This window comes from Physeter macrocephalus, chromosome 7 (assembly GCF_002837175.3).
Source record: "Physeter macrocephalus isolate SW-GA chromosome 7, ASM283717v5, whole genome shotgun sequence".
Taxonomy (NCBI): domain Eukaryota; kingdom Metazoa; phylum Chordata; class Mammalia; order Artiodactyla; family Physeteridae; genus Physeter; species Physeter macrocephalus.
In genome coordinates this window covers 90,959,834-90,983,782 of record NC_041220.1, presented here as the reverse complement: position 1 = coordinate 90,983,782, position 23,949 = coordinate 90,959,834, and the positions used below count along the sequence as shown (strand labels likewise).

The 23,949-nt window shown below is 39.8% G+C and overlaps 1 protein-coding gene across 5 annotated transcripts in view; it reads left to right on the top strand.

Moving 5' to 3' along the window:
- Positions 1–4,193: 4,193 nt before the first annotated feature.
- STIM2 (stromal interaction molecule 2) overlaps positions 4,194–23,949 on the top strand; it is a 170,656-nt gene continuing 150,900 nt past the window's right edge. For 4 of the 5 annotated variants that reach the window (XR_002891155.3, XR_008617845.1, XM_028492080.2 and 1 more), the window contains exon 1: positions 4,196–4,769. Coding sequence is in view for 3 of the 5 variants with exons in the window: in XM_028492080.2 (XP_028347881.1) it covers positions 4,364–4,769 (406 nt within the window). In the remaining 2 variants the exon portion in view is untranslated. Of the gene's footprint in view, positions 4,770–23,949 lie in introns of all 5 variants that reach the window. The other variant, XM_024119383.3, reaches the window with a different exon arrangement.

Below are 23,949 nucleotides of genomic sequence, written 5' to 3'. Positions count from 1 at the left end.
GTCTCTTGCTGTCAAGAGCATAGGCGTATCATGTTTTACCTGTTGCATAATTTGCCTTTTTATCTTCAGAATTGTCAGTACTATCCAAGGAAGTCATCTGTGTGCAAATGAAGCAATTCTCATTCTCTCATCATTTTCAGTTATGAATATCTCTTCTTTTACCTCCATCACAATTCCACTCTTTTTTACAGGAACTGTCAACTCCTACTGCTTTTGCACTTATCAGATACTACATGATCATTATTATTCATGTAACACCTCAGATTAAGCAGTACCAGAGCCAACATCTTTAATGATAGAAATGACCCCAGAGCCTGCTGACTCCCATAGCTTTGGTGGGCAAAGTTGACTTTGCTCTGATGGGTGGCTTGTAAAAAAAAGTTATGTTAATACATTAAAAATTCTTAGTTTTTTATTTCCTACTCTGGATGCACGACACCTTTTAGGAGACTTCCTTTCTCCACTCAAGCAGAAAGATGGTATGAGGTTTACCACCTTCCCTGGATTAGGTGAGTAATATTCCATGCCTTATTGGCTTTAGGGAGAAGGAATCTTGCTAATGAGTTACTCCCAGTGTGTCACTTTTTTTTTAGTGCTTTAATTTATTCAACAATTTGAGAGCCATATTTATACGCGGAGGCTTCACTGATCAGATACTGGAACCATCATATAAGCAGTATCACTTTGGACGTGTTTCCAAAGTTCTCGGGGCCTCGAGTCCCTAGCAAGCTAGTGTGGGGAGTTAGTGGGAAAACATAGAAGGGTTGGTACGCAACGGTGCTTCCACCAAAGGGAGCTCTTTGCATTTCTCCGAGGGGCTTAACCAGGATGAGCAAAAGAAGCGGGCTCTCGGATGATGTTCAGTCAGCCCCCGATATTCCAGGGACACGAAGTCGAAGGTGAGAAATCCTACTTACAACCGCCCTCCAGGTCACAAGCGGACCGGAGAAATTCCGTGGGCGGTGCGAGTCGCAAGACAAAGCCCCTCTCGGTTAACCACAGGCTGGAGCTCCCCACTTCTCCACCCCCATCCCGGCTCTCGCTCCACGCCCACCCACGGCCCGCCCGCGTCACAACGTCATCGCCTGGCTGCCGGGTGCAAGGATGCGCCGCCCACGGAAGGGGAGCCGGAAGCCGGGAGGGCACCCGCGCGCGGCGTCTCGGAATCGCGGGAGCCTGAGAGCTCGCGCACCTGGGGAAAAGCGGCAGGAGCCAGCGGGCATGCGCGAGGCTGCCGGGCGGCGCAGGCGCGCTGCTGGCCTTACTCGAGGGACCAGATCCGGTTCTCCGGGTTGGAGCGGGTGGGATGTCGTGGGGTGTTCTGGCTGCCGGGGAGAAGGGGGAGAAAAAGGTGATGCGGAAGGAGGCAGAGTCTTCAGAAGGGCGGATTTGCTTCTGGGATGGAGAGGGCCCGGGTGGACGGATCCTAGTGTGCGTCTGTGCTGGGCGCCCCACAGAGTTAGGGATTTGTCGGAAGATGAAATCAATCCACCGCGCAAAGTGCGATGCAATTTTCCTAAGCCAGGAACACGCTTAGAATACACGCCCAGAGCCTGGGGCCAGTTCTCCCCCTGGGATGACTACGTATCTGTGTGCCGGGCACCGCGCAATGGCTGACCTGTTATTTCAGTCTCCCGCCGCCACCAAAAACCCTGTGAGGCGGGTTTATTACGTGGTCCCCAGTTTCCCCTTTGGAAACCCAGGACAGATTATCTTGTCTACAGGTCGCGCAGCTGAAATATCGTGGAGTTGCTCTTGCTACCAGGTTTGTCTGATTTCAAAGCTCACTGCTGCCTATCAGACGCTTGAAGTCATGAATGGGTGAAAATTAGACAATACGTTCTGTAAATAAATGGTAAATCGTGAGGTTTGGACGTTAAAAGGTATAAATCAGGCTATAGGAGTAGGTAGGTGTCAGGGAAAAGGGGTCAAAGTGGATTTTGAATAGGATTTGGCTGGAGGTAAGAAAAGGGAAAGCAAAGGCTTGGAGGTGGAACAGGAAACCTGAGAAGAAAAGGAAGTGATTGCTTCAACTGGAACCTTGTCTTTACGTTTGGCTTGCAAATTGTAGCATCTGTAATTCTAGAGATAGGCTTGTCTTCCAAAGCAATGGACTTTCTCTTTTCTGCACCTAGATTTCTGCTCGATGCACAGTGATAACTATTCCTCTGTTCAGCAAGAAGATGCATTCTGGCCACTCATTTAACAGCCGGAAACTTTGGTACCCGTGACAAAGATGATACGAGATGGAGGATGTCTTGCTGAACCCTGGCCTGCCTGAGAGAGGTCTCTTTAGTGCTTGCAGGTTCTTCTACCTCTGTAACTCCTTTGTGGCTCCAGTAGTGAAAAGAATAAACAATCATAAGCCCCAATCCAGTACCATCTCAGTGCCAACATCTGTCTTTAAAAGAAAGAAAGAAAAAAAGCCCATATCATCTTTGTTTAAAGAAGCTTGGACCCAGTGATTTGTTAATTTGTTCGTGGTTTCATACTGCTATTGAAACAGCAGTAACAGCTTGCTCTGCCCAATTTAACAACTGATTAACTACTACCTTGTATTAGCCTCTAATTGTTTAATGGGTGTAAATTTCATCTGCTAAGCAAGATTGTAAGATTCCCCAGGCAGGAACGGTGTTCTCTGTCTTATATCTCTGAACTGACTTGACTTTTGCAAGTATCTCTCTTATACCCCCTTGAATCCCCACTACTAAGTACTCTGCCTGGCACATGCTAGGTACTCAGTTAATGTTGAATGAAATGTTGCCTTCTGGAGAGCAGAAAACAAGCCTGCTATTTCTTTATATTTTTCTGGCCCTCTAGCACAATTATCTCCTTTTGGAGGACATTCAGCCAATATATGACTTGATTGCTGTGCCTTTCAGCAGGGGAAATATAATCTCCCTGATGCCTTATAAAGAATTGCCACCTAAACACCGTGTCCCCAAGAAGTCTGTCAAGAAATCATTGTTGATAGATTGATTAGCCTCAAAGAAATTCTTTGTTCTTTTCTGAAGTGTGCATCTGTCCTTCCACAGTCAGTGACATTCATGGTTATGTTGGTCAGACTGCCTAAGAAATTATTTGGGAGATTGTGTAATTTGAGTATCTTCTTGACTTGAGAAAACAAACCAGTGAAAAACCAAGTCAAAACCCTAACCCAACTACAGAAACCCAATAACAAACAGGACCTTTGTGCTTAAGAACCCTATCTGCAAAACAACTTTGTGCCTCTGGAGAGAGAGAGAGTGTGTGTGTGTGTGGCGTGTTTCTTTTGAGGTACGTGAAGGCAAATGAAATCTGAAACACGGTTTTTCTGTCAACCTATTCAGCTGACAGCAAAGACTCCTTGGGGTGGGGTGCGGTTAGGGAGGTGATGAGGGTGATGAGTTCAGGTAATGTTTGAACACAGAAGAGTAGAGGCTAGACCAAATCCTTTTCAATATTTACATTCAGTGGCGCTAAATCTGGCACCGTCTCCCATTTTTTAGCTGTGGAAACTGGGGGCAAATAACAACGTTTCTCAGCCTTAGTTTCCTCTTTTGTAAAATGGGGATGAAAACGATATTACTAACTTTCAGTTACAATATGTAAATCTGTAAAGCGCTTAGGATATTGCCTGGCACACTGGCACTTAGCAAGAGCTTTAAGTCTTTGGTAAGTAAGTAAAACGCTATTACCTCCATTTCCATACTGCTAGCCTCTTGTAAGCCCCACCTATACCGAAATTTTGGAGACGCCGCTGTTTCCGATTACAAGGTTTTCTGACCTATGCAATTATTTTTGCTGCCATCTGCACGGTTAAAAGTCGCCCAAACGATTTTGGATGTCCGTACTGTTCTCCCCGTCCCCTTGGTTCCGGTTCCCGCTCCCCCTCCTCCGCCGCCTCAAGCGTGGTGGGGGCGTGAATGGGGGAGGGGGACGAGAATGGGGGAAGGGGGCATGTCCGCCTTCCTCCCCACCCCCTATCTTCGCCGCTCAGCGAAAGCCTTGGAAACCACCCCACGGCTCTTGTCCTAACCGGAACGCCCCCGGGGGCGGGGCTCGGGTGCCGCGCAGGCCCAATGCAGCCCCGTCGCGCCTGCGCAGTGGAGGGGCTGAAGGAGGCGGGGGATTGGTATGCGAGCGAATGTGTGAGGGGAGGAGGCGTCCGGGCCGAGCGTGGTACTACGACGGGCGCGGGCCGGAGGGGGCGGGGGGATGCGCCGCGGCGGCGGCGGCGCGGGCGCTGGGACTGGTGTTTGGAGGCGGCAGAGCAGCGGATCCCAGTCTTGCTGCCGCAGCAGCGCGACTGTCGCGCGCGGCCTGAAGACGACGTACCTTTTTGCTCCTCACCTTTTTTTTTTTTTTTAAATAACCGAAACCAATGAACGCAGCCGGGACCCGAGCTCCAGAGGCCGCCGGTGCCGACGGGACCAGGCTGGAGCCCGACAGGAGCTCGCGTCTGAGGCGGCGGGGGCGGCCCGAGGAGTCGCAGGAGGCGGCGGCGCCTCGCGAAGCGGGCGAGTGGCTGGCGGCCGGGGCGCCGCCGCGCTTTCCCCCCGCTCCTCCTCCGCGTCCTCATCCCGCCACGACGTCCGGCCCGGCCTCGGGCTGGCTGCGGCGGCGGCGCTGGGCTGCACTGCTGGTCCTCGGGCTGCTGGTGGCAGGCGCGGCGGACGGATGCGAGCTGGTGCCCAGGCATCTCCGCGGACGGCGGGCGGCGGGCTCTGCCGCGGCGGCCGCCTCCTCTCCCGCCGCGGCGGGGGGCGACAGCCCGGCGCTCATGACAGGTGAGGGCCGGGAGGGCGGCGGGCGGGGCTCGGCCGGGCGCTGCGGGACCCCCATCCCCGGGAGGGGCCCGCGCCCCCTGCCCGGCGCCTGCTATTCGACGGCCCTCGTCAGTGCGCGATGCCCAGCCGGGTGCCCAGACGCCAGCGCCCTGGCAGCTGCTTGGGCGCTGCACTCCGGACGCCTTCCCTCTCCCCCTTGATACCCCGCCCTCGTCAAAGCCTCTCGACGGCAGTCGCTTCCCCGCCCTTAACTCTGCTCTCCGGTGTTCCACGCTGAGCAATGCGGTGGTTTCTCTTCCGTGCTGCAGAAGAGCCAGCAGGGTCTGCAGGGTACTGGACTGATTTTGTTTTTTGTTTTTTTTTTTTTTTTTGAAGCTGCTAGAAGAAGTCAGCAGCAATGCGGTATTGAGTCCGCCTTTGGTGCTGCTGTTGCAAAGGCAGCTGGCAGCGAGTCTCACAGGTTCAGAGACCCGCTGAGCACAATGTCCCAGGGGAGGCTGCTGGAGAGGATTCTTTGAGAGTCATAATACCTAGTGGTATTTAGTGGTTCCTTATTAGTATGCGGAAGCCTCTAAGTCTGATGTGGAGTTTTTGAGGAGTGGGGAGAAGACCGTTTTAAAGAATGGATAGATAGTATTTGCTGGTGGGAGCATCACTGGGTGCAAAGGGTGCAGAAAGCTGAGCAGGTTACCAGGAATATACCGAAAATTTACCAAGTGCAGGATATTCGGTGCTCGTATTTGAGCAGCACAGTTCTGATAGACTGCAACAGCACTTTTTAAAAATATGGAACGTTCTTGAAATTATTGAAAACTGGCGAACATATGTGGTAAGGTGAGGTAGAAAATTGAATCCTTTTAAAGCTTTCCATTGTCATGTAGTACTGATAGGTTGTGGTTTAAGTAATGAGGTAAGGATGTTGAAATGATTTCTTTTGGAAAAGTAGTGGAGTTTAAGCTTTTTTTTTGTACTTTATTTTTAAAAGTACTTTGTAGATTTTCTACATAATTGCAAGACTAAAAAGGAAAAAGTAAAGTGGAACAAGATGACCAATCATTAATTTAACCAAAGTGATAGTCCAGCAGGCGTTTGAAAGTTACTAACAGCTGCTGTGAGTGGAGCTCAGGAGCTCTATTCTTTAGAGCAAAGCAGCTATTCTCTGGGTTCTATGACAGGATGTTTACTATTCTAGAGAGGAGGGTGTTGGTAAACTTTCCAAAGCTCTTTGGAAGTTGTAGTGTATGGAACCTAATGATAGGAATATTTAACTTGCTTTACCCTGCAGTATATTAAACCCTTTAAGTGGAAATTGAAACATCAGACTTATCGCTGGGTAATTTTGATAAAACGATTACAGAATGATCAGTATTAGGAGTGTAATAGAGTTTGAGTGAGAGGATAGGTTGGATAGTTTTATGCTTGAATAGTCTTATAGTGATTATTGGGAAAGTAGCAAGATAAAACTAATGTGAAGGTTTAATGCCTCATGCACGAAGGGAAGGAGCAGAATTACTTGGGTTTCTAGAAGCTATAGGAGTGTGGCTCTTGGTTTCTTGAGCAGAAAAGTTTGGTTAATAAGTAATTGGCTAGTGTTTTATCAATATGTAGTTGCTAAAAGGGCACATGATTCGAAAAATGTAGTATTAACCACTAACAGTATGTTGTATATCATGTAGATTAGGTCAAGAAAATTACTTAAGATCGAATTTTATTTTAATAAGCTGTTTATAATCCTTCCTTTTGAAGATTTAAATTCCTTTGAGTTATTTATGGTATTGTGAAAAAGGAAAGGTGATTCTTATTGGATGAAAAGTCTGATATATCACACAAAATTAGTTTGTGCTGTAGTGCTTTAATATAAGTTTACTAAGATAATATTGACCCTGGAATTTATTTTTAATATTTTTAATATTCTTTCCCTTTGTTAGAATATTGATTTTTAAAAATAAATTTATTTTTATTTTTGGTTGCGTTGGGTCTTCTTTGTGCTTGCGGGCTTTTCTCTAGTTGCGGTGAGTTGCAGTGCGCGGGCTTCTCATTGTGGTGGGTTCTCTTGTTGTGGAGCACGGGCTTCAGTAGTTGTGGCTCACGGGCTCTAGAGCACAGGCTCAGTAGTTGTGGCGCACGGGCTTAGTTGCTCCGCGGCATGTGGGATCTTCCCGGACCAGGGCTCGAACCCGTGTCCCTTGCATTGGCAGGCGGATTCTTAACCACTGCGCCACCAGGGAAGCCTGAATATTGATTTTTTGAATCATGTAAATCACTTGAAATTTAAGATAGTCAAATTACACAGTGTACAAGTTAAATTGGGTCATTTTAATAAGTTTATGTAAGTATAGTCAACAAAGTTAGAGCATACTGAAAATTTCTTTGAATTATATGGTCAGTATGGGACTCCTTCCTATTCTGATTGTATGAATAGTGCTTTCTTTTGTGGTTTCCATTTGTAAATGTTGTGCTAAACCCAGAACATAATTAATTATTGCTGTTGTACACTTCAGGAAGTAGAACCATAGACTGAACTTAAAAAATACTGTGTTATCATAATCTAGGCAGTGTTAACGGATAGAAATGGAATAGAGAGTTTCACTAATGAAACTGAGCTTCATGTGAATGTTGAAAATGGAAAATTCTTGTAAGAATTTTGAGAGAATTGTTGTCTCTGGCTCTGTATTAAAGATGTCATTTAACTGTGAATTCTTAATAGCTCTGAAAATGACACCCAAAGTCACTTTCTCTTCTCTTTTTCTCTTCAGGTTAGTATTTTAAATACTTACCTTTAGGAACTTCATAAGAGTTTGCCTCTTACTATTAAAATCTAGAAAACAGTCTTTTCCGCTGAAGTTTGCCTCTCAAGAGTTTTACTTTAGAGGTTTAGTGTATTTTAAGAATAAATTGCCTTTAAATCATCTATTGCATGCTTAGTTTTGAGCAAGCAGGTGTTCTTTTAAAGAGAGAGACTATGTCACATCAAAATAAACAGGCCCATTGTCATAAGAATATTGGTTTATATTTCCTTTTTTTTTTTTTTTTTTTTTGCGGTATGCGGGCCTCTGACTGCTGTGGCCCCTCCCGTTGCGGAGCACAGGCTCCGGACGCGCAGGCTTAGAGGCCATGGCTCATGGGCCCAGCCGCTCCGTGGCATGTGGGATCTTCCCGGACCGGGGCACGAACCCGTGTCCCCTGCATCGGCAGGCGGACTCTCAACCACTGCGCCACCAGGGAAGCCCCTTTTTCTTTTTTTATATTACCTTTTCAGGATTCAGTGTGTGCAAATGTTTTGATAAGGTGAAACCATTAACTACAATGCTGTGTAGTAAGGGCTTAAGTTATATATATATATGTGTGTGTATTTATTGATATATAAAATTTTAATATAATTTAATAATAATACATTTATATTTAGGGTTCTTACTTTCAAAGTGATTGAAATTTAAAGCAAGTTAGGGATTGGTGATTGAGTGCTTGTTGATTATAATCTAAAGCAGTGTTTGAATAATTCAAAACATCACTTTTTTTTTCTTTTTTGCCTAACAGATTCAGAGTCAATGAATTGATCCCAGTAGGCAGTGATTGATCTCATCCAGATATGGTCCCTGAGAAATAGCTTATGAAAGGGCCCACATATATACAATAGACATACATACATACATAAATATATCGCATGTTTATAGAACACAATTATTTATTCTGACAAAATATGTATATTTACTTTGAGTAATATTTTGTGAATTTGCACGTGTTAATGTTTTCATTGTGACAGTAGTTAAATTCATAGTTTACTTCACATAGTGTTAGAAAATGTTTTTCCTCCTTTTGTGAAGTTACTCTTTTTGAATTTAGCTTAGGATTTCCTGAAGCTGCCTTTTGATGGCTAGGTCTTCTGCTGTATCCTTTTTTTTCCTTTCCCATAGTTATCATTTACCAGTCCCTTTCTTTTTAAAAACAAAAATTTTTTTTTTGTTTTTTTTTTTTTTGATGTGGACCATTTTGAAAGTCTTTATTGAATTTGTTACAGCATTGCTTCTGTTTTATGTTTTGGTTTTTTGGCTACGAGGCATGTGGGATTTTAGCTCCCTGACCAGGGATCGAACCTGCACCCCCTGTATTGGAAAGCAGAGTCTTAATCACTGGACCGACAGGGAAGTCCCATACCAGTCCCTTTCTTTACTAGTCTTTGGTCATTGCTCTAGGTTGTTTTTTCCTTTTCCTGTTGCTGACTACAGAATTAAAGAATATACTCGTATCCCTTTTGATCTAGTCTATTCTGACCATTTAAGAATTGGTAGTAATCTTATTGGTCTGGAAACATTGCATCCCTTGGTACTCTTTTTGAGAATGCTATGGCAGAACTGAGTGGTCTCTGTTGGGAATCCCCTGACACAGGAAAAACTCAGAGGGCCAGCTGGAAAAGTGGGTTCAGGATTTAGTTTAATTTTAACAATAGGATCCACACAGGGATTCTTTACTTTGCTAAAGGCTTGCTTTGTGATTGGATACATGCTAATGTTTTTAGATTAATTTAGACTTTTGAGTAACTGTATCAAGTATTTCGGATATTTCCCTACTCATTGATAATAATGCAGTGTGGAACATTTTCAGAATGATGCATGGAGATCTATATTTGTGTATAGGGTAGCTAAAGTTTGAACTCATAAAGCTAATGTTAAAATTAACAGCTAATAATATGATTAGCAAGCCATTTTTGATATCTGCCAGAATTTGGACCTTACCTTATTAAGACCTACCTAGGATATTACTTCTGAATTGATCAGATTTCATCAACCAAGCAATTATTAAGCATATGCCAAATACCATGTAGTACGAATGGGAAAAAATACAAAAGAGACTAAGACATGGGTCTGCCTATTGGGAATAATAGGTATATTTATTAAACTATTACTGGCAGTCAGTATTGTGCTAAGTGCTTTATATACATCACTGTTTTTGATTGTGAGATTAATTCTGTTAGGTAGTTTCTTTCTTCATGTAAGAGATGAGGAAACTGATGCAGGATGATCTTAAGTAACTTGTCCAAGGTTACATTTAGTAAGTAGCAGAGTCGGATGTTGACCTGTGTTTCTCTGATTCCAAAGCTTTGATTCTTAGCTGGTATGTTGTATGCTTCCTTATACACACAACTAGACATAATATTGAGATAGACTGTGATTAACAATAACAGACCTAAAAATGTTGGAGAAAGAAAGGCTACTAGAGACAATTACTTGGAGGAGGGTTGAGTTTGAGCTGGACCTTGATGTATAGATAGGACTTGTGGAGATGAGTGAAAAGGCTTTCAAGGAGGAAGCGTATGCAAGAATAAGGAATAAGTTAATAGTTTTCTTTAGAGTTAAGCATAGGTTGTATGTAGAGTGGCAGAAATGCAAGGAGAAAGAAGATTTGGCCAAATTATCAAGAGCTTTAATATTCCCTAGTTTATTCCCTGTTTATCAAAATGTCAGCACATCTAAAACTGGGGTACTCAGCCATGTGCTGGGGAGTATGGAAAGCCACAGGAAAGTTATGATACATTTTCTTGGCATATTCATTTTACTAGATTATTTTGAAAGCAAACATTACATATTTAATAGATAGTAATTTAAAACATTTAACAATACTAAACATGCACAAGTTATGGAAAACGTAAGTTTACTTTAAATTTTAAGGTCAAATGAAAGGCTTAAAAAGGTATTTTGACCTTTCAGAATGTTTTGTTCATGAACTTAGAGTTCTAAATCTATTATCCTGTCAGGGGTTGAGAAGCCCTGTGGTTTTTAAACATGGGAGTGACATGACCTCAGTGTTTGAAAAACTAAGTCTAGGTGGATGGAAGTGAGATAAGAGAGATAAATAAAGAGGCCAATTAGTAAGCTATATAGAAGTGGAAGTCTTGAAAGTTTAAAAGATACAGTGGCTATGAAAATGTTTAGAGGAAATTTTATAAAATTTCCTTTATGGTTAGATTAGAAAGGAATCTATATAAAGTCTAAGAAATAAAAATTGCCTTTAAACCTTTAAACTCCTAGAGTTTCTAAAATGACTTAAATTGGTACAAGTCCTTGAAAATAGGCAAGAAGGAACACTTTGTTGTAGAGTGTCTGTATTTCAAATGTGCCTATTTAATTAAAAAATTACTATTTTTGTATATGATTGGACTTACGTGATGATTTACAAACTGTTTATATGAAACTTTTTAGTATTCCTTATTTAAAAATGCATGTTTATTCCTTAACAAAGGATAACTGTTTCCAGATTGAACTAACATTACAATGCGTCAGGGTTGAACTCCCCGCCAGCCGCCATTTGGATAACAGTGTCTCAGAGTACTGATACATTATTTGTTTCAAAATTAACTTTTGAATTTCATTGTGTGAACGTCACACTTGATCTGTAGATGATTTCAAATGCCAAATCTAAATGATTTGTTCCTTTCCTTATCCTTCTAGATCTTTATATTAGTAGGTATTAGATATTCAGTCCGTCTTGACACTTTCTAACCCTACCTTCAGTAACTATTCTCCTTGACTGGTTTCATTGTTGCAGATTTAAGGTTGATTCTCCCCTAAGCCTGTGTCCTCAGTCTGTGTTCCTCTAGTCTACCTGAACATTTCCTCCTCAGAGAACTTCATTACTAGGAAAGTTCTAAATTGGGGGTGGGGAACCCCAAGCCAATGATTGATTTGACTTTTGGCTTTATTTCATTTGGCCCTTGAGGTGATACTGCACAACCATCATGGCTGCAGTCCTGAGAGTAATTTCCTTTCTGTTAGGCTTTATCAGCCATCTTGTCTAAAGTGAAACAACTTTAGGATTAAGGCTAAGATTAGTTTTAGAGTGTTTAATAGTGACTTTTCAGTGTTTTCTTAAGATAGTGGTAAACCCCCCACCCCAGGACCAGGGAACCAGAGTATGACAAACACAGTTTACTTGGACTAGTTCATTTCAGAACTCAAGTGCCTGTATCTGGCCCAGTGTTCTTGCAAATGAATTTATCTTTTTGTGTGCCTGGATCTTGGCCTCTTTTCACTTTCTCTACCTCTCTCTTTGATTTTCCTAAACTTGACATTATATGGAACTGAAAATGTCAAAGAAGATTTTATTGAATTAAGTAAAAACTGGTTTTTAAATTTTGAAAATATTCGAAGTGAGTATCTTATTTAGGTAATTAAAAAATAGTAAGAAACCTCATCACAAACCCCCAGAGTAATGAAAGTGATTTGTAATTGTTTCTTAAGTGATTCTCAATAAGTGAAAAATGTTTTAAAATCCTTACTTGAAATTTTTTCCTGCTATTCAGCACAGTGCACGGGTCCATGTTATTGCACTCATGTTTTCTTTGCGCTATTGTTTTTCTTTCCTTTCAAAAATATATGATGTTGAGTAATAGATAATCTTAGTTCCCTTTTTTCTTTACTCCTAGTCTCCAGCAATAAATCTTTAAATTTTTCCATTAATGACAGGTATGTAATTTTTCCTCTTTTCCTGCTGTCATCTTCATCTGTTCTTTCTACTTTTTTTTTTTTTTTTTGGTATGCGGGCCTCTCACTGTTTGTGGACTCTCCCGTTGCGGAGCGCAGGCTCAGCGGCCATGGCTTATGGGCCCAGCTGCTCCGCGGCATGTGGGATCTTCCCGGACCGGGGCACGAACCCGTGTCCCCTGCATCGGCAGGCGGACTCTCAACCACTGCGCCACCAGGGAAGCCCCTTTTTCTTTTTTTATATTACCTTTTCAGGATTCAGTGTGTGCAAATGTTTTGATAAGGTGAAACCATTAACTACAATGCTGTGTAGTAAGGGCTTAAGTTATATATATATATGTGTGTGTATTTATTGATATATAAAATTTTAATATAATTTAATAATAATACATTTATATTTAGGGTTCTTACTTTCAAAGTGATTGAAATTTAAAGCAAGTTAGGGATTGGTGATTGAGTGCTTGTTGATTATAATCTAAAGCAGTGTTTGAATAATTCAAAACATCACTTTTTTTTTCTTTTTTGCCTAACAGATTCAGAGTCAATGAATTGATCCCAGTAGGCAGTGATTGATCTCATCCAGATATGGTCCCTGAGAAATAGCTTATGAAAGGGCCCACATATATACAATAGACATACATACATACATAAATATATCGCATGTTTATAGAACACAATTATTTATTCTGACAAAATATGTATATTTTGTCATATACATGTTATATATATACATATATATGTTACTTTGAGTAATATTTTGTGAATTTGCACGTGTTAATGTTTTCATTGTGACAGTAGTTAAATTCATAGTTTACTTCACATAGTGTTAGAAAATGTTTTTCCTCCTTTTGTGAAGTTACTCTTTTTGAATTTAGCTTAGGATTTCCTGAAGCTGCCTTTTGATGGCTAGGTCTTCTGCTGTATCCTTTTTTTTCCTTTCCCATAGTTATCATTTACCAGTCCCTTTCTTTTTAAAAACAAAAATTTTTTTTTTGTTTTTTTTTTTTTTGATGTGGACCATTTTGAAAGTCTTTATTGAATTTGTTACAGCATTGCTTCTGTTTTATGTTTTGGTTTTTTGGCTACGAGGCATGTGGGATTTTAGCTCCCTGACCAGGGATCGAACCTGCACCCCCTGTATTGGAAAGCAGAGTCTTAATCACTGGACCGACAGGGAAGTCCCATACCAGTCCCTTTCTTTACTAGTCTTTGGTCATTGCTCTAGGTTGTTTTTTCCTTTTCCTGTTGCTGACTACAGAATTAAAGAATATACTCGTATCCCTTTTGATCTAGTCTATTCTGACCATTTAAGAATTGATAGTAATCTTATTGGTCTGGAAACATTGCATCCCTTGGTACTCTTTTTGAGAATGCTATGGCAGAACTGAGTGGTCTCTGTTGGGAATCCCCTGACACAGGAAAAACTCAGAGGGCCAGCTGGAAAAGTGGGTTCAGGATTTAGTTTAATTTTAACAATAGGATCCACACAGGGATTCTTTACTTTGCTAAAGGCTTGCTTTGTGATTGGATACATGCTAATGTTTTTAGATTAATTTAGACTTTTGAGTAACTGTATCAAGTATTTCGGATATTTCCCTACTCATTGATAATAATGCAGTGTGGAACATTTTCAGAATGATGCATGGAGATCTATATTTGTGTATAGGGTAGCTAAAGTTTGAACTCATAAAGCTAATGTTAAAATTAACAGCTAATAATATGATTAGCAAGCCATTTTTGATATCTGCCAGAATTTGGACCTTACCTTATTAAGACCTACCTAGGATATTACTTCTGAATTGATCAGATTTCATCAACCAAGCAATTATTAAGCATATGCCAAATACCATGTAGTACGAATGGGAAAAAATACAAAAGAGACTAAGACATGGGTCTGCCTATTGGGAATAATAGGTATATTTATTAAACTATTACTGGCAGTCAGTATTGTGCTAAGTGCTTTATATACATCACTGTTTTTGATTGTGAGATTAATTCTGTTAGGTAGTTTCTTTCTTCATGTAAGAGATGAGGAAACTGATGCAGGATGATCTTAAGTAACTTGTCCAAGGTTACATTTAGTAAGTAGCAGAGTCGGATGTTGACCTGTGTTTCTCTGATTCCAAAGCTTTGATTCTTAGCTGGTATGTTGTATGCTTCCTTATACACACAACTAGACATAATATTGAGATAGACTGTGATTAACAATAACAGACCTAAAAATGTTGGAGAAAGAAAGGCTACTAGAGACAATTACTTGGAGGAGGGTTGAGTTTGAGCTGGACCTTGATGTATAGATAGGACTTGTGGAGATGAGTGAAAAGGCTTTCAAGGAGGAAGCGTATGCAAGAATAAGGAATAAGTTAATAGTTTTCTTTAGAGTTAAGCATAGGTTGTATGTAGAGTGGCAGAAATGCAAGGAGAAAGAAGATTTGGCCAAATTATCAAGAGCTTTAATATTCCCTAGTTTATTCCCTGTTTATCAAAATGTCAGCACATCTAAAACTGGGGTACTCAGCCATGTGCTGGGGAGTATGGAAAGCCACAGGAAAGTTATGATACATTTTCTTGGCATATTCATTTTACTAGATTATTTTGAAAGCAAACATTACATATTTAATAGATAGTAATTTAAAACATTTAACAATACTAAACATGCACAAGTTATGGAAAACGTAAGTTTACTTTAAATTTTAAGGTCAAATGAAAGGCTTAAAAAGGTATTTTGACCTTTCAGAATGTTTTGTTCATGAACTTAGAGTTCTAAATCTATTATCCTGTCAGGGGTTGAGAAGCCCTGTGGTTTTTAAACATGGGAGTGACATGACCTCAGTGTTTGAAAAACTAAGTCTAGGTGGATGGAAGTGAGATAAGAGAGATAAATAAAGAGGCCAATTAGTAAGCTATATAGAAGTGGAAGTCTTGAAAGTTTAAAAGATACAGTGGCTATGAAAATGTTTAGAGGAAATTTTATAAAATTTCCTTTATGGTTAGATTAGAAAGGAATCTATATAAAGTCTAAGAAATAAAAATTGCCTTTAAACCTTTAAACTCCTAGAGTTTCTAAAATGACTTAAATTGGTACAAGTCCTTGAAAATAGGCAAGAAGGAACACTTTGTTGTAGAGTGTCTGTATTTCAAATGTGCCTATTTAATTAAAAAATTACTATTTTTGTATATGATTGGACTTACGTGATGATTTACAAACTGTTTATATGAAACTTTTTAGTATTCCTTATTTAAAAATGCATGTTTATTCCTTAACAAAGGATAACTGTTTCCAGATTGAACTAACATTACAATGCGTCAGGGTTGAACTCCCCGCCAGCCGCCATTTGGATAACAGTGTCTCAGAGTACTGATACATTATTTGTTTCAAAATTAACTTTTGAATTTCATTGTGTGAACGTCACACTTGATCTGTAGATGATTTCAAATGCCAAATCTAAATGATTTGTTCCTTTCCTTATCCTTCTAGATCTTTATATTAGTAGGTATTAGATATTCAGTCCGTCTTGACACTTTCTAACCCTACCTTCAGTAACTATTCTCCTTGACTGGTTTCATTGTTGCAGATTTAAGGTTGATTCTCCCCTAAGCCTGTGTCCTCAGTCTGTGTTCCTCTAGTCTACCTGAACATTTCCTCCTCAGAGAACTTCATTACTAGGAAAGTTCTAAATTGGGGGTGGGGAACCCCAAGCCAATGATTGATTTGACTTTTGGCTTTATTTCATTTGGCCCTTGAGGTGATACTGCACAACCATCATGGCTGCAGTCCTGAGAGTAATTTCCTTTCTGTTAGGCTTTATCAGCCATCTTGTCTAAAGTGAAACAACTTTAGGATTAAGGCTAAGATTAGTTTTAGAGTGTTTAATAGTGACTTTTCAGTGTTTTCTTAAGATAGTGGTAAACCCCCCACCCCAGGACCAGGGAACCAGAGTATGACAAACACAGTTTACTTGGACTAGTTCATTTCAGAACTCAAGTGCCTGTATCTGGCCCAGTGTTCTTGCAAATGAATTTATCTTTTTGTGTGCCTGGATCTTGGCCTCTTTTCACTTTCTCTACCTCTCTCTTTGATTTTCCTAAACTTGACATTATATGGAACTGAAAATGTCAAAGAAGATTTTATTGAATTAAGTAAAAACTGGTTTTTAAATTTTGAAAATATTCGAAGTGAGTATCTTATTTAGGTAATTAAAAAATAGTAAGAAACCTCATCACAAACCCCCAGAGTAATGAAAGTGATTTGTAATTGTTTCTTAAGTGATTCTCAATAAGTGAAAAATGTTTTAAAATCCTTACTTGAAATTTTTTCCTGCTATTCAGCACAGTGCACGGGTCCATGTTATTGCACTCATGTTTTCTTTGCGCTATTGTTTTTCTTTCCTTTCAAAAATATATGATGTTGAGTAATAGATAATCTTAGTTCCCTTTTTTCTTTACTCCTAGTCTCCAGCAATAAATCTTTAAATTTTTCCATTAATGACAGGTATGTAATTTTTCCTCTTTTCCTGCTGTCATCTTCATCTGTTCTTTCTACTTTTTTTTTTTTTTTTTGGTATGCGGGCCTCTCACTGTTTGTGGACTCTCCCGTTGCGGAGCGCAGGCTCAGCGGCCATGGCTTATGGGCCCAGCTGCTCCGCGGCGTGTGGGATCTTCCCGGACCGGGGCACGAACCTGTGTCCCCTGCATCGGCAGACGGACTCTCAACCACCACGCCACCAGGGAAGCCCTTTTCTTTCTACTTTGTCACAAACATTCAGACTGTGTTAATCCTTGATATTTCTTTCTTCTGTATTTGTGTGTACCAAATTAAAAAAAAAGCTACTCCAGATCTTTGTCCAGCTGTGGTACAGGTATCCTTTGCTGTTTCTTGAATTTGCTTTTTTAAATTTACCTTGTAGTGTGCATCCAGTATTTGGTTCTAGGTTCTGTCGAAATGGATCCTAAAAAACCCAGAGGCTAAAAGTGAGAAAGTCAGACTTCAGTGAATGTGTGTGTACGCACATAGTTTTGAACATTTTTTAGTGACTGTTTTGTGTCAGAATGATGCAAAGAACTGGGAATATAAAAATTGACCATTTTTATTGTTGCAAGAACAATATAAACTTGAAAATTGCTAGAGTGGATTACATGATTTTAAAAATGTATATCATTAAAAAATTGAGGTATAGATGATATACAATATTATATATGTTTCAGGTGTACAACAGTGATTCACAATTTTCAAAGGTTATACTCCATTTATAGTTATTATAAAATAGTGGCTGTATTCCCTGTTTATCCTTGTAGCTTATTTTATACATAATAGTTTGTACCTCTTAATTCCCCACCCCTGTCTTGCCCCTTCCCCCTTTCGTCTCCCCACTGGTAACCACTAGTGCTCTATATCTGTGAGTCTTTCTTGTTTTGTTATATTCACTAATTTTGTTTTTTAAAATTCCACATATATGTGATATCATACAGTATTTGTCTTTCTCTGACGTATTTCACTTAGCATAATAACCTCCAAGTCCATTCATGTTGTTACAAATGGCAAAATTTCATTCTTTTTTTATGGCTGAGTGGTATTCCATTGCATGTGTGTTTGTGTGTGTGTGTGTACACACACTCACATACACACCACATCTTCTTTATCCATTCATCTGCTGATGGACACTTAGGTTGCTTCCATATCTTGGCAATTGTAAATAATGCTGCTGTGAACATTGGGGCACATGTACCTTTTCAAATTAGTGTTCTCCTTTTTTTTTTGATATATACCCAGGAGTGGAATTTCTGGGCCATATGGTAGTTCTGTTTTTAGTTTTTTGAGAAATCTCCATACTGTTTTCCACAGTGGCTGCATCAGTTTGCATTCCTACCAACAGTGTGCGAGGGTTGCCTTTTCTCTACGTCCTCACCAACATTTGTTATTTGTGTTCTTTTTGATGATAGCCATTCTTAATAGATACCTCATTTATAATGAGGTGATATCTCATTATAGTTTTTTTCTTTTTTTTTTTTTTTTGGTTTTGTTTTGTTTTGTGGTATGCGGGCCTCCCTCTGTTGTGGCCTCTCCCGTTGCGGAGCACAGGCTCCGGACGCGCAGGCTCAGCGGCCATGGCTCACGGGCCCAGCCGCTCCGCGGCACGTGGGATCCTCCCAGACCGGGGCACGAACCCAGCTCCCCTGCATCGGCAGGCGGACGCGCAACCACTGCGCCACCAGGGAAGCCCCTCATTATAGTTTTAACTTGCATTTCTCTGATGATTCATGATGTTGAGCATCTTTTCATATGCCTGTTGGCCATCTGCATGTCTTCTCTGGAAAAAATGTCTGTTCAGGTCTTCTGCCCATTTTTTAATTGGGTTGTTTGCTTTTTTGATGTTGAATTGTATGAGCTGTTAATATATGTTGGGTATTAACCGCTTATTGGTCATATCATTTGCAAATATTTTCTCCCATTCAGTAGGTTATCTTTTTGTTTTGTCAGTGCTTTCCTTTGCTGGGCAAAAGCTTTTAAGTTTGATTTGATCCCATTTGATTATTTTTTGTTTTATTTCCTTTGCTTTAGGAGACAGAGCCAAAAATTATTGCTACGATTTATGTCAGAGAGTTTTCTACCTATGTTTTCTTCTAGAATTTTTGTGGTTTCTGGTCTTACACTTAGGTCTTTAATCCATTTTGAACTTATTTTTGTATATGGTGTTAGAGAATGTTCTAATTTCAGTCTTTTACATGTAGCTGTCTAGTTTTCCCAGCACCACTTATTGGAGAGACTGTCTTTTCTCCATTGCATGTTCTTGCCTCCTTTGTCGTAGATTAATTGACCATAAGTGCGTGGATCTATTTCCAGGCTCTCTGTTCTGTTCCGTTTATCCGTGTGTCTTTTCTTATGCCAGTACCATACTGTTTTAATTACTGTAGCTTTGTAGTAGAGTCTGAAGTCAGCATGATTCCTCCAGCTCTGTTCTTTCTCAAGATTGTTTTGGCTCTGTGTGTTTCCATACACGTTTTAAAAAAATATATATTTTAAAAATTTATTTTGCTGCGTTGGGTCTTAGTTGCGGCACATGGGATCTTTCGTTGTGGCGCGTGTGCTCTTCGTTGTGGCGCACGGGCTTGTCTCTAGTTGTGGTGCATGGGCTCTCTAGTTGTGGCCTGCAGGCTCTAGAGCGCATGGGCTCAGTAGTTGCAGTGCATGGGCTTAGTTGCCTCGCGGCACGTGGGATCATAGTTCCCTGACCAGGGATCAAACCTGTGTCTCCCGCATTGGAAGGCGGATTCCCAACCACTGGACCACCAGGGAAGTCCCTCCATACACATATTAAAATTATTTGTTCTCATTCTGTGAAAAATGCCCTTGGTTTTGATAGAGAGTGCAATGAATCTGTAGATTGCCTTGGGTAGTATGGTCATTTTAACAATATTAATTCTTCCAGTCGATGAACACAGTATACCTTTCCATCTGTTTTTATTGTCCTCAGTTTCTTTCATCAGTGTCTTACAGTTTTTCGAGTACAAGTCTTTTACCTTCTTAGGTAGATTTATTCCTAGGTATTTTATTCTTTTTGATGCACTTGTAAATGGGAATGCTTCCTTAATTTCTCCTTGTGATAGTTTGTTGTTAGTCTATAGAAATGCAACAGATTTTTGTGTATTTGTTTTTTAAAAGGAAATGACTATGGTAGCTTATCTAGGAGCATTCCTGCATTTACTAAAAATATCTTTTAGAATTTTTATTATAAGTGCTTGTTATACATTTGCAGTATTGAAAATAAGTCTCCTTTTCCCTTTCTTTGGAAAAAGGTATAATGTAAACAAACATTCTTTTTTGTTCACCCCTTTGTATTACTTTTATTCTTCATTTACAGACAAACCAAAAACTACAAGCAAACAAACAAAAACCTTCAGTGACTTTTATATGCCAGTAGAAATCAGATGTTTGGAATTCCGGGATTAATAAGCTATTGACTGTGCTTTGTTTTCCAGGAGGAGATATAACCACTTAAAGGGTGATGATACATTGTGATGAGGGTATATGGACATTAGGGCATGTGCTGTATTTAGCAAAATTAAATACAAAGTTGGGAGTCCCTAACTTTGATGAGAGGAGGTGGGTTATTAGTGAAGATGTCCCCCCTTCCTCACAGTAGGGGTATTCACTGAGACTATATAAGAGTTTGTCAGATAGGGAAAATTATAATGGTATGAAAGAAGTAAGCTGAGTGGGGAATGACATTGATCATACACTTTGGCATTTGAGAATGCTGGATGGTGATTGTGAATTACCAAATACCCAGGATGGCAGAGTCAGTGGTCAGCCTGCTTGTAGTGTACGAACATTTGCGTGTGGGATTCAGATTTATACCTGGCATTTTTATGTTTTATCTCATTTAATCCTTATAGAAGCCTTGTGAAATTGTCATCTCCATAATAAATTATTCCATATAATGGAGATTTAGGATTGCTTTCAAATAGTTTATGCCTTAAAAATCCTCCAGTGCCAAGGAGTGTTAAGACAAAGCCCAGGGTGTGATTAGAAGTGAATTAGGAAATGAGGCTGGAGAAATAGCAGAATTAAACTTTTTTTGTGTGTGGTACGCGGGCCTCTCATTGTTGTGGCCTCTCCCGTTGCGGAGCACAGGCTCCGGACACACAGGCTCAGCGGCCATGGCTCACGGGCCCAGCCACTCCGCGGCATGTGCGATCTTCCCAGACCGGGGCACAAACCTGTGTCCCCTGCATCGGCAGGCGGATTCTCAACCACTGCGCCACCAGGGAAGCCCTAAACTTTTTGGTTAGTGTTAAATTCTAGATCTTTATTGTCCAAGGAACTTTATGAGTTCTTTCTTCATTTATCTTTGGTAAATAACCAGTTTTTCATTTTTAAAAATTTTGCTGTTAAATATTCTGAACCCTTAAAAACTACACATTTAAAATGTATGATTTCTGGGGCTTAAGACAAAGGACTTTTTAAAAAAAATTGGTATTCTCAATAAGTGGGTAATTCCTATTTGTGCTTTGTTTTCATGAATATTCCTTAAGGATGGAATGTAATTTTTAAGAAACATAGCATTTTATATCTTGAATTTTTATTTGGGCCGTAAGTCTGTTCCAACTAGTGTGGTTAAGAGCATAGCCTCTCGACTAGAGCACGATTTTCTGGGCTTGAGGCCCAGTCTGACAGTGGTTTTGTAATTTAGGGTAGGTAATTTAACCTATTAGTACCTAAATTTCCTTATCTCTAAAATGGGTTTAAAGTAAAGATGAGTTAAACTATGTAAAGTGCTTAGAGTGTGGCAAGTATAAGTGTTCAATTACTGTTGACTTCTAAAAAAATCTATAGATATAGATGTAGGAAAGTTGTAGAAATGTGCTGTGATATATTGAGTATTATTAGAATGTTTTATATGCATTTAGAAAAGTAAGTAGGCATAGTTTGAGTCACTTCTGTGATCTAAACAACGATTAATGGTCTGATATTAAAACTTTGTAGAAATACAAAACTTAAGTATAGGCAGAGATTGAGGAGTACTGTGGTGTTTTTAAAAAGTTGGTTGTATCATTATCTTGTTTGGTACCTTTATTATTTTATATAATTAAAAGATCTGAAACATTTAGAAGTTGAAATATCAGTCTTAAAAAGTATAAAGATTTATTATAGGAAAGTTAGAGCATATCAAAAAGTATAAAGTCAACATGTCTACCTCAATAACTAGAAATAATAGTTGTCACATCAGTTAGGCTTTTAAAGATCTGTATGTATATTTATATATGTTTAATAACAGGCTTATAGAATGATTTTTTCTTAATGTGAAGTTATTCAATAAATATTTGAATGTTAAGTATATAACAGGCATATGATAAGTAGTCAGGACATAATGATGAACAGGATTGATGAGGTCCTTGTCCCTGTGGAGCTTGCATTTTGTTTGGGAAGATAGGGGAAAAATATAGTATTTTAATTTGTGAGAAATGCTACCAAGGAACAGAAGAGACATAAGATAGAAAAGAATGTGTATGGTCTGGGAACACCTATTAGTTTAGGTAGCCTGGTTAGGGAAGGCTTCTGAGAAGGTCACGTTTAAGGTGACATCTGAAGGATAATAAAGAGCTAAGTCTGTGAAGAATTAGGGATGAGCATTCCACACAGGGGTGATAGAATGGACAAAGACCTTGAGGCAAGAAAGAATTTGAATTGTTTGAGGAAGTGAGAGAGTATCATTTTGACTGAGCATCTTGAAGGAGGAGAGTAGCATGTGATCTGGCTGTACAGGCAGGAAGGACCAGATGGTACAGAGCCTCATGGACCTTGTTTGGAGTTTATCAGTGGGTGATAGGAAGCAGCTGAAACATTTTAAGGAGGGGAGTGAAGTGATATGATTTACTTTTTTTTTTTTTCCTTTGGCCTGCTGTGTGTGTATGTATGTTATGAAAAAAACATAACATAAAATTTACCATCTTAACCATGTTTAAGTGTACAGTTGAGTAGTGTTAAGTATATTCACTACTGTCTACTTTCTGTTTCTATGAATTTGACTATTTTAGATACCTCATATAAGTGGAATTATTCAGTATTTGTCTTACTGTGACTAGCTATGTCACTTAGCATAAGGTCCTCAAAGTTCATCCTTGTTGTATATGACAGGATTTCCTTCTGTCTTAAGGCTGAATAGTATTCCATTGTATGTTTATACCGCATTTTTAAATATCCATTCATCTGTCGAAGGACACTTGCGTTGCTTTTACCTCTTGGCTATAGTGAATAGTGCTGCTATGAACGTGGGTGTGCAAATATCTCTTTGAGACTCTGCTTTCAATTTTTTGGTGTGTATGTACTCAATGGTGGGGTTGCTGGAGCATATGGTAGCTTTTTTTTTTAATTTTTTAAGAAAACTCTGTACTGTTTTCCATGGTGGTCGTACCATTTTACAGTCCCACCAACAGAACACAAGGGTTCTAGTTGCTCCATGATTTACATTTTAAAGATTTCTTTGGCTGCTGTTTGGGGAATGAATTGTCGGGAGTAAGAGTGACCACAGGGAGATTGCCTAGGAGAATAATTGTTAAGAGTCCAGTTGAGAGTTAATAATGGCTTGGATTAGGATGATAGGAGAAAAGGAAGGGTTAACAAGATGTTTTGGAATTATTGAATAGAATCAGTTTGACTTGCTGATGGATTGGGAAACAAGAGTGAAGGAAAGGGAGGAATCAAGGGTAATTCTTAGATTGGTGGTTTCAAGGTTCCTAATGACATCATGATGCTAATGCAGGTAAGAAAGTTTCCTGGAGCCCTCAACATATTTCTTCTCATGTCTCATAGGTCAGGCCTGGGTTATTGGATAATGGAAATAGGATTTCCCTTGTTTAGAACAGTCAAGTTTTATTGTCCCAGGCCTAGGAGAGTGGCCCACCTTCCTGAGCACATTGCTGGCCCATATTTGAACAAAATGGAGGTTCCCTTAGGAAGGAAGAATAGAGGGAGTGACACATAACTAATTAACTTTGTGAGCTTTGGGGAAGCATCTTGACTTCTTTGCTTCATTTGTAAAGTGGGAGTATAACTACCTCACAAAGTTGTTGTGAAGACTAAATAAAATAGTGTATTTGAAATGCTTATCAAGGAATAGACGCTCAACAAATGTCATTTTCTTTATGTCATTCTCCCTCCACCCCATCTTTTTTTTGACTTTGTATTTCTTTTAACTATGCCA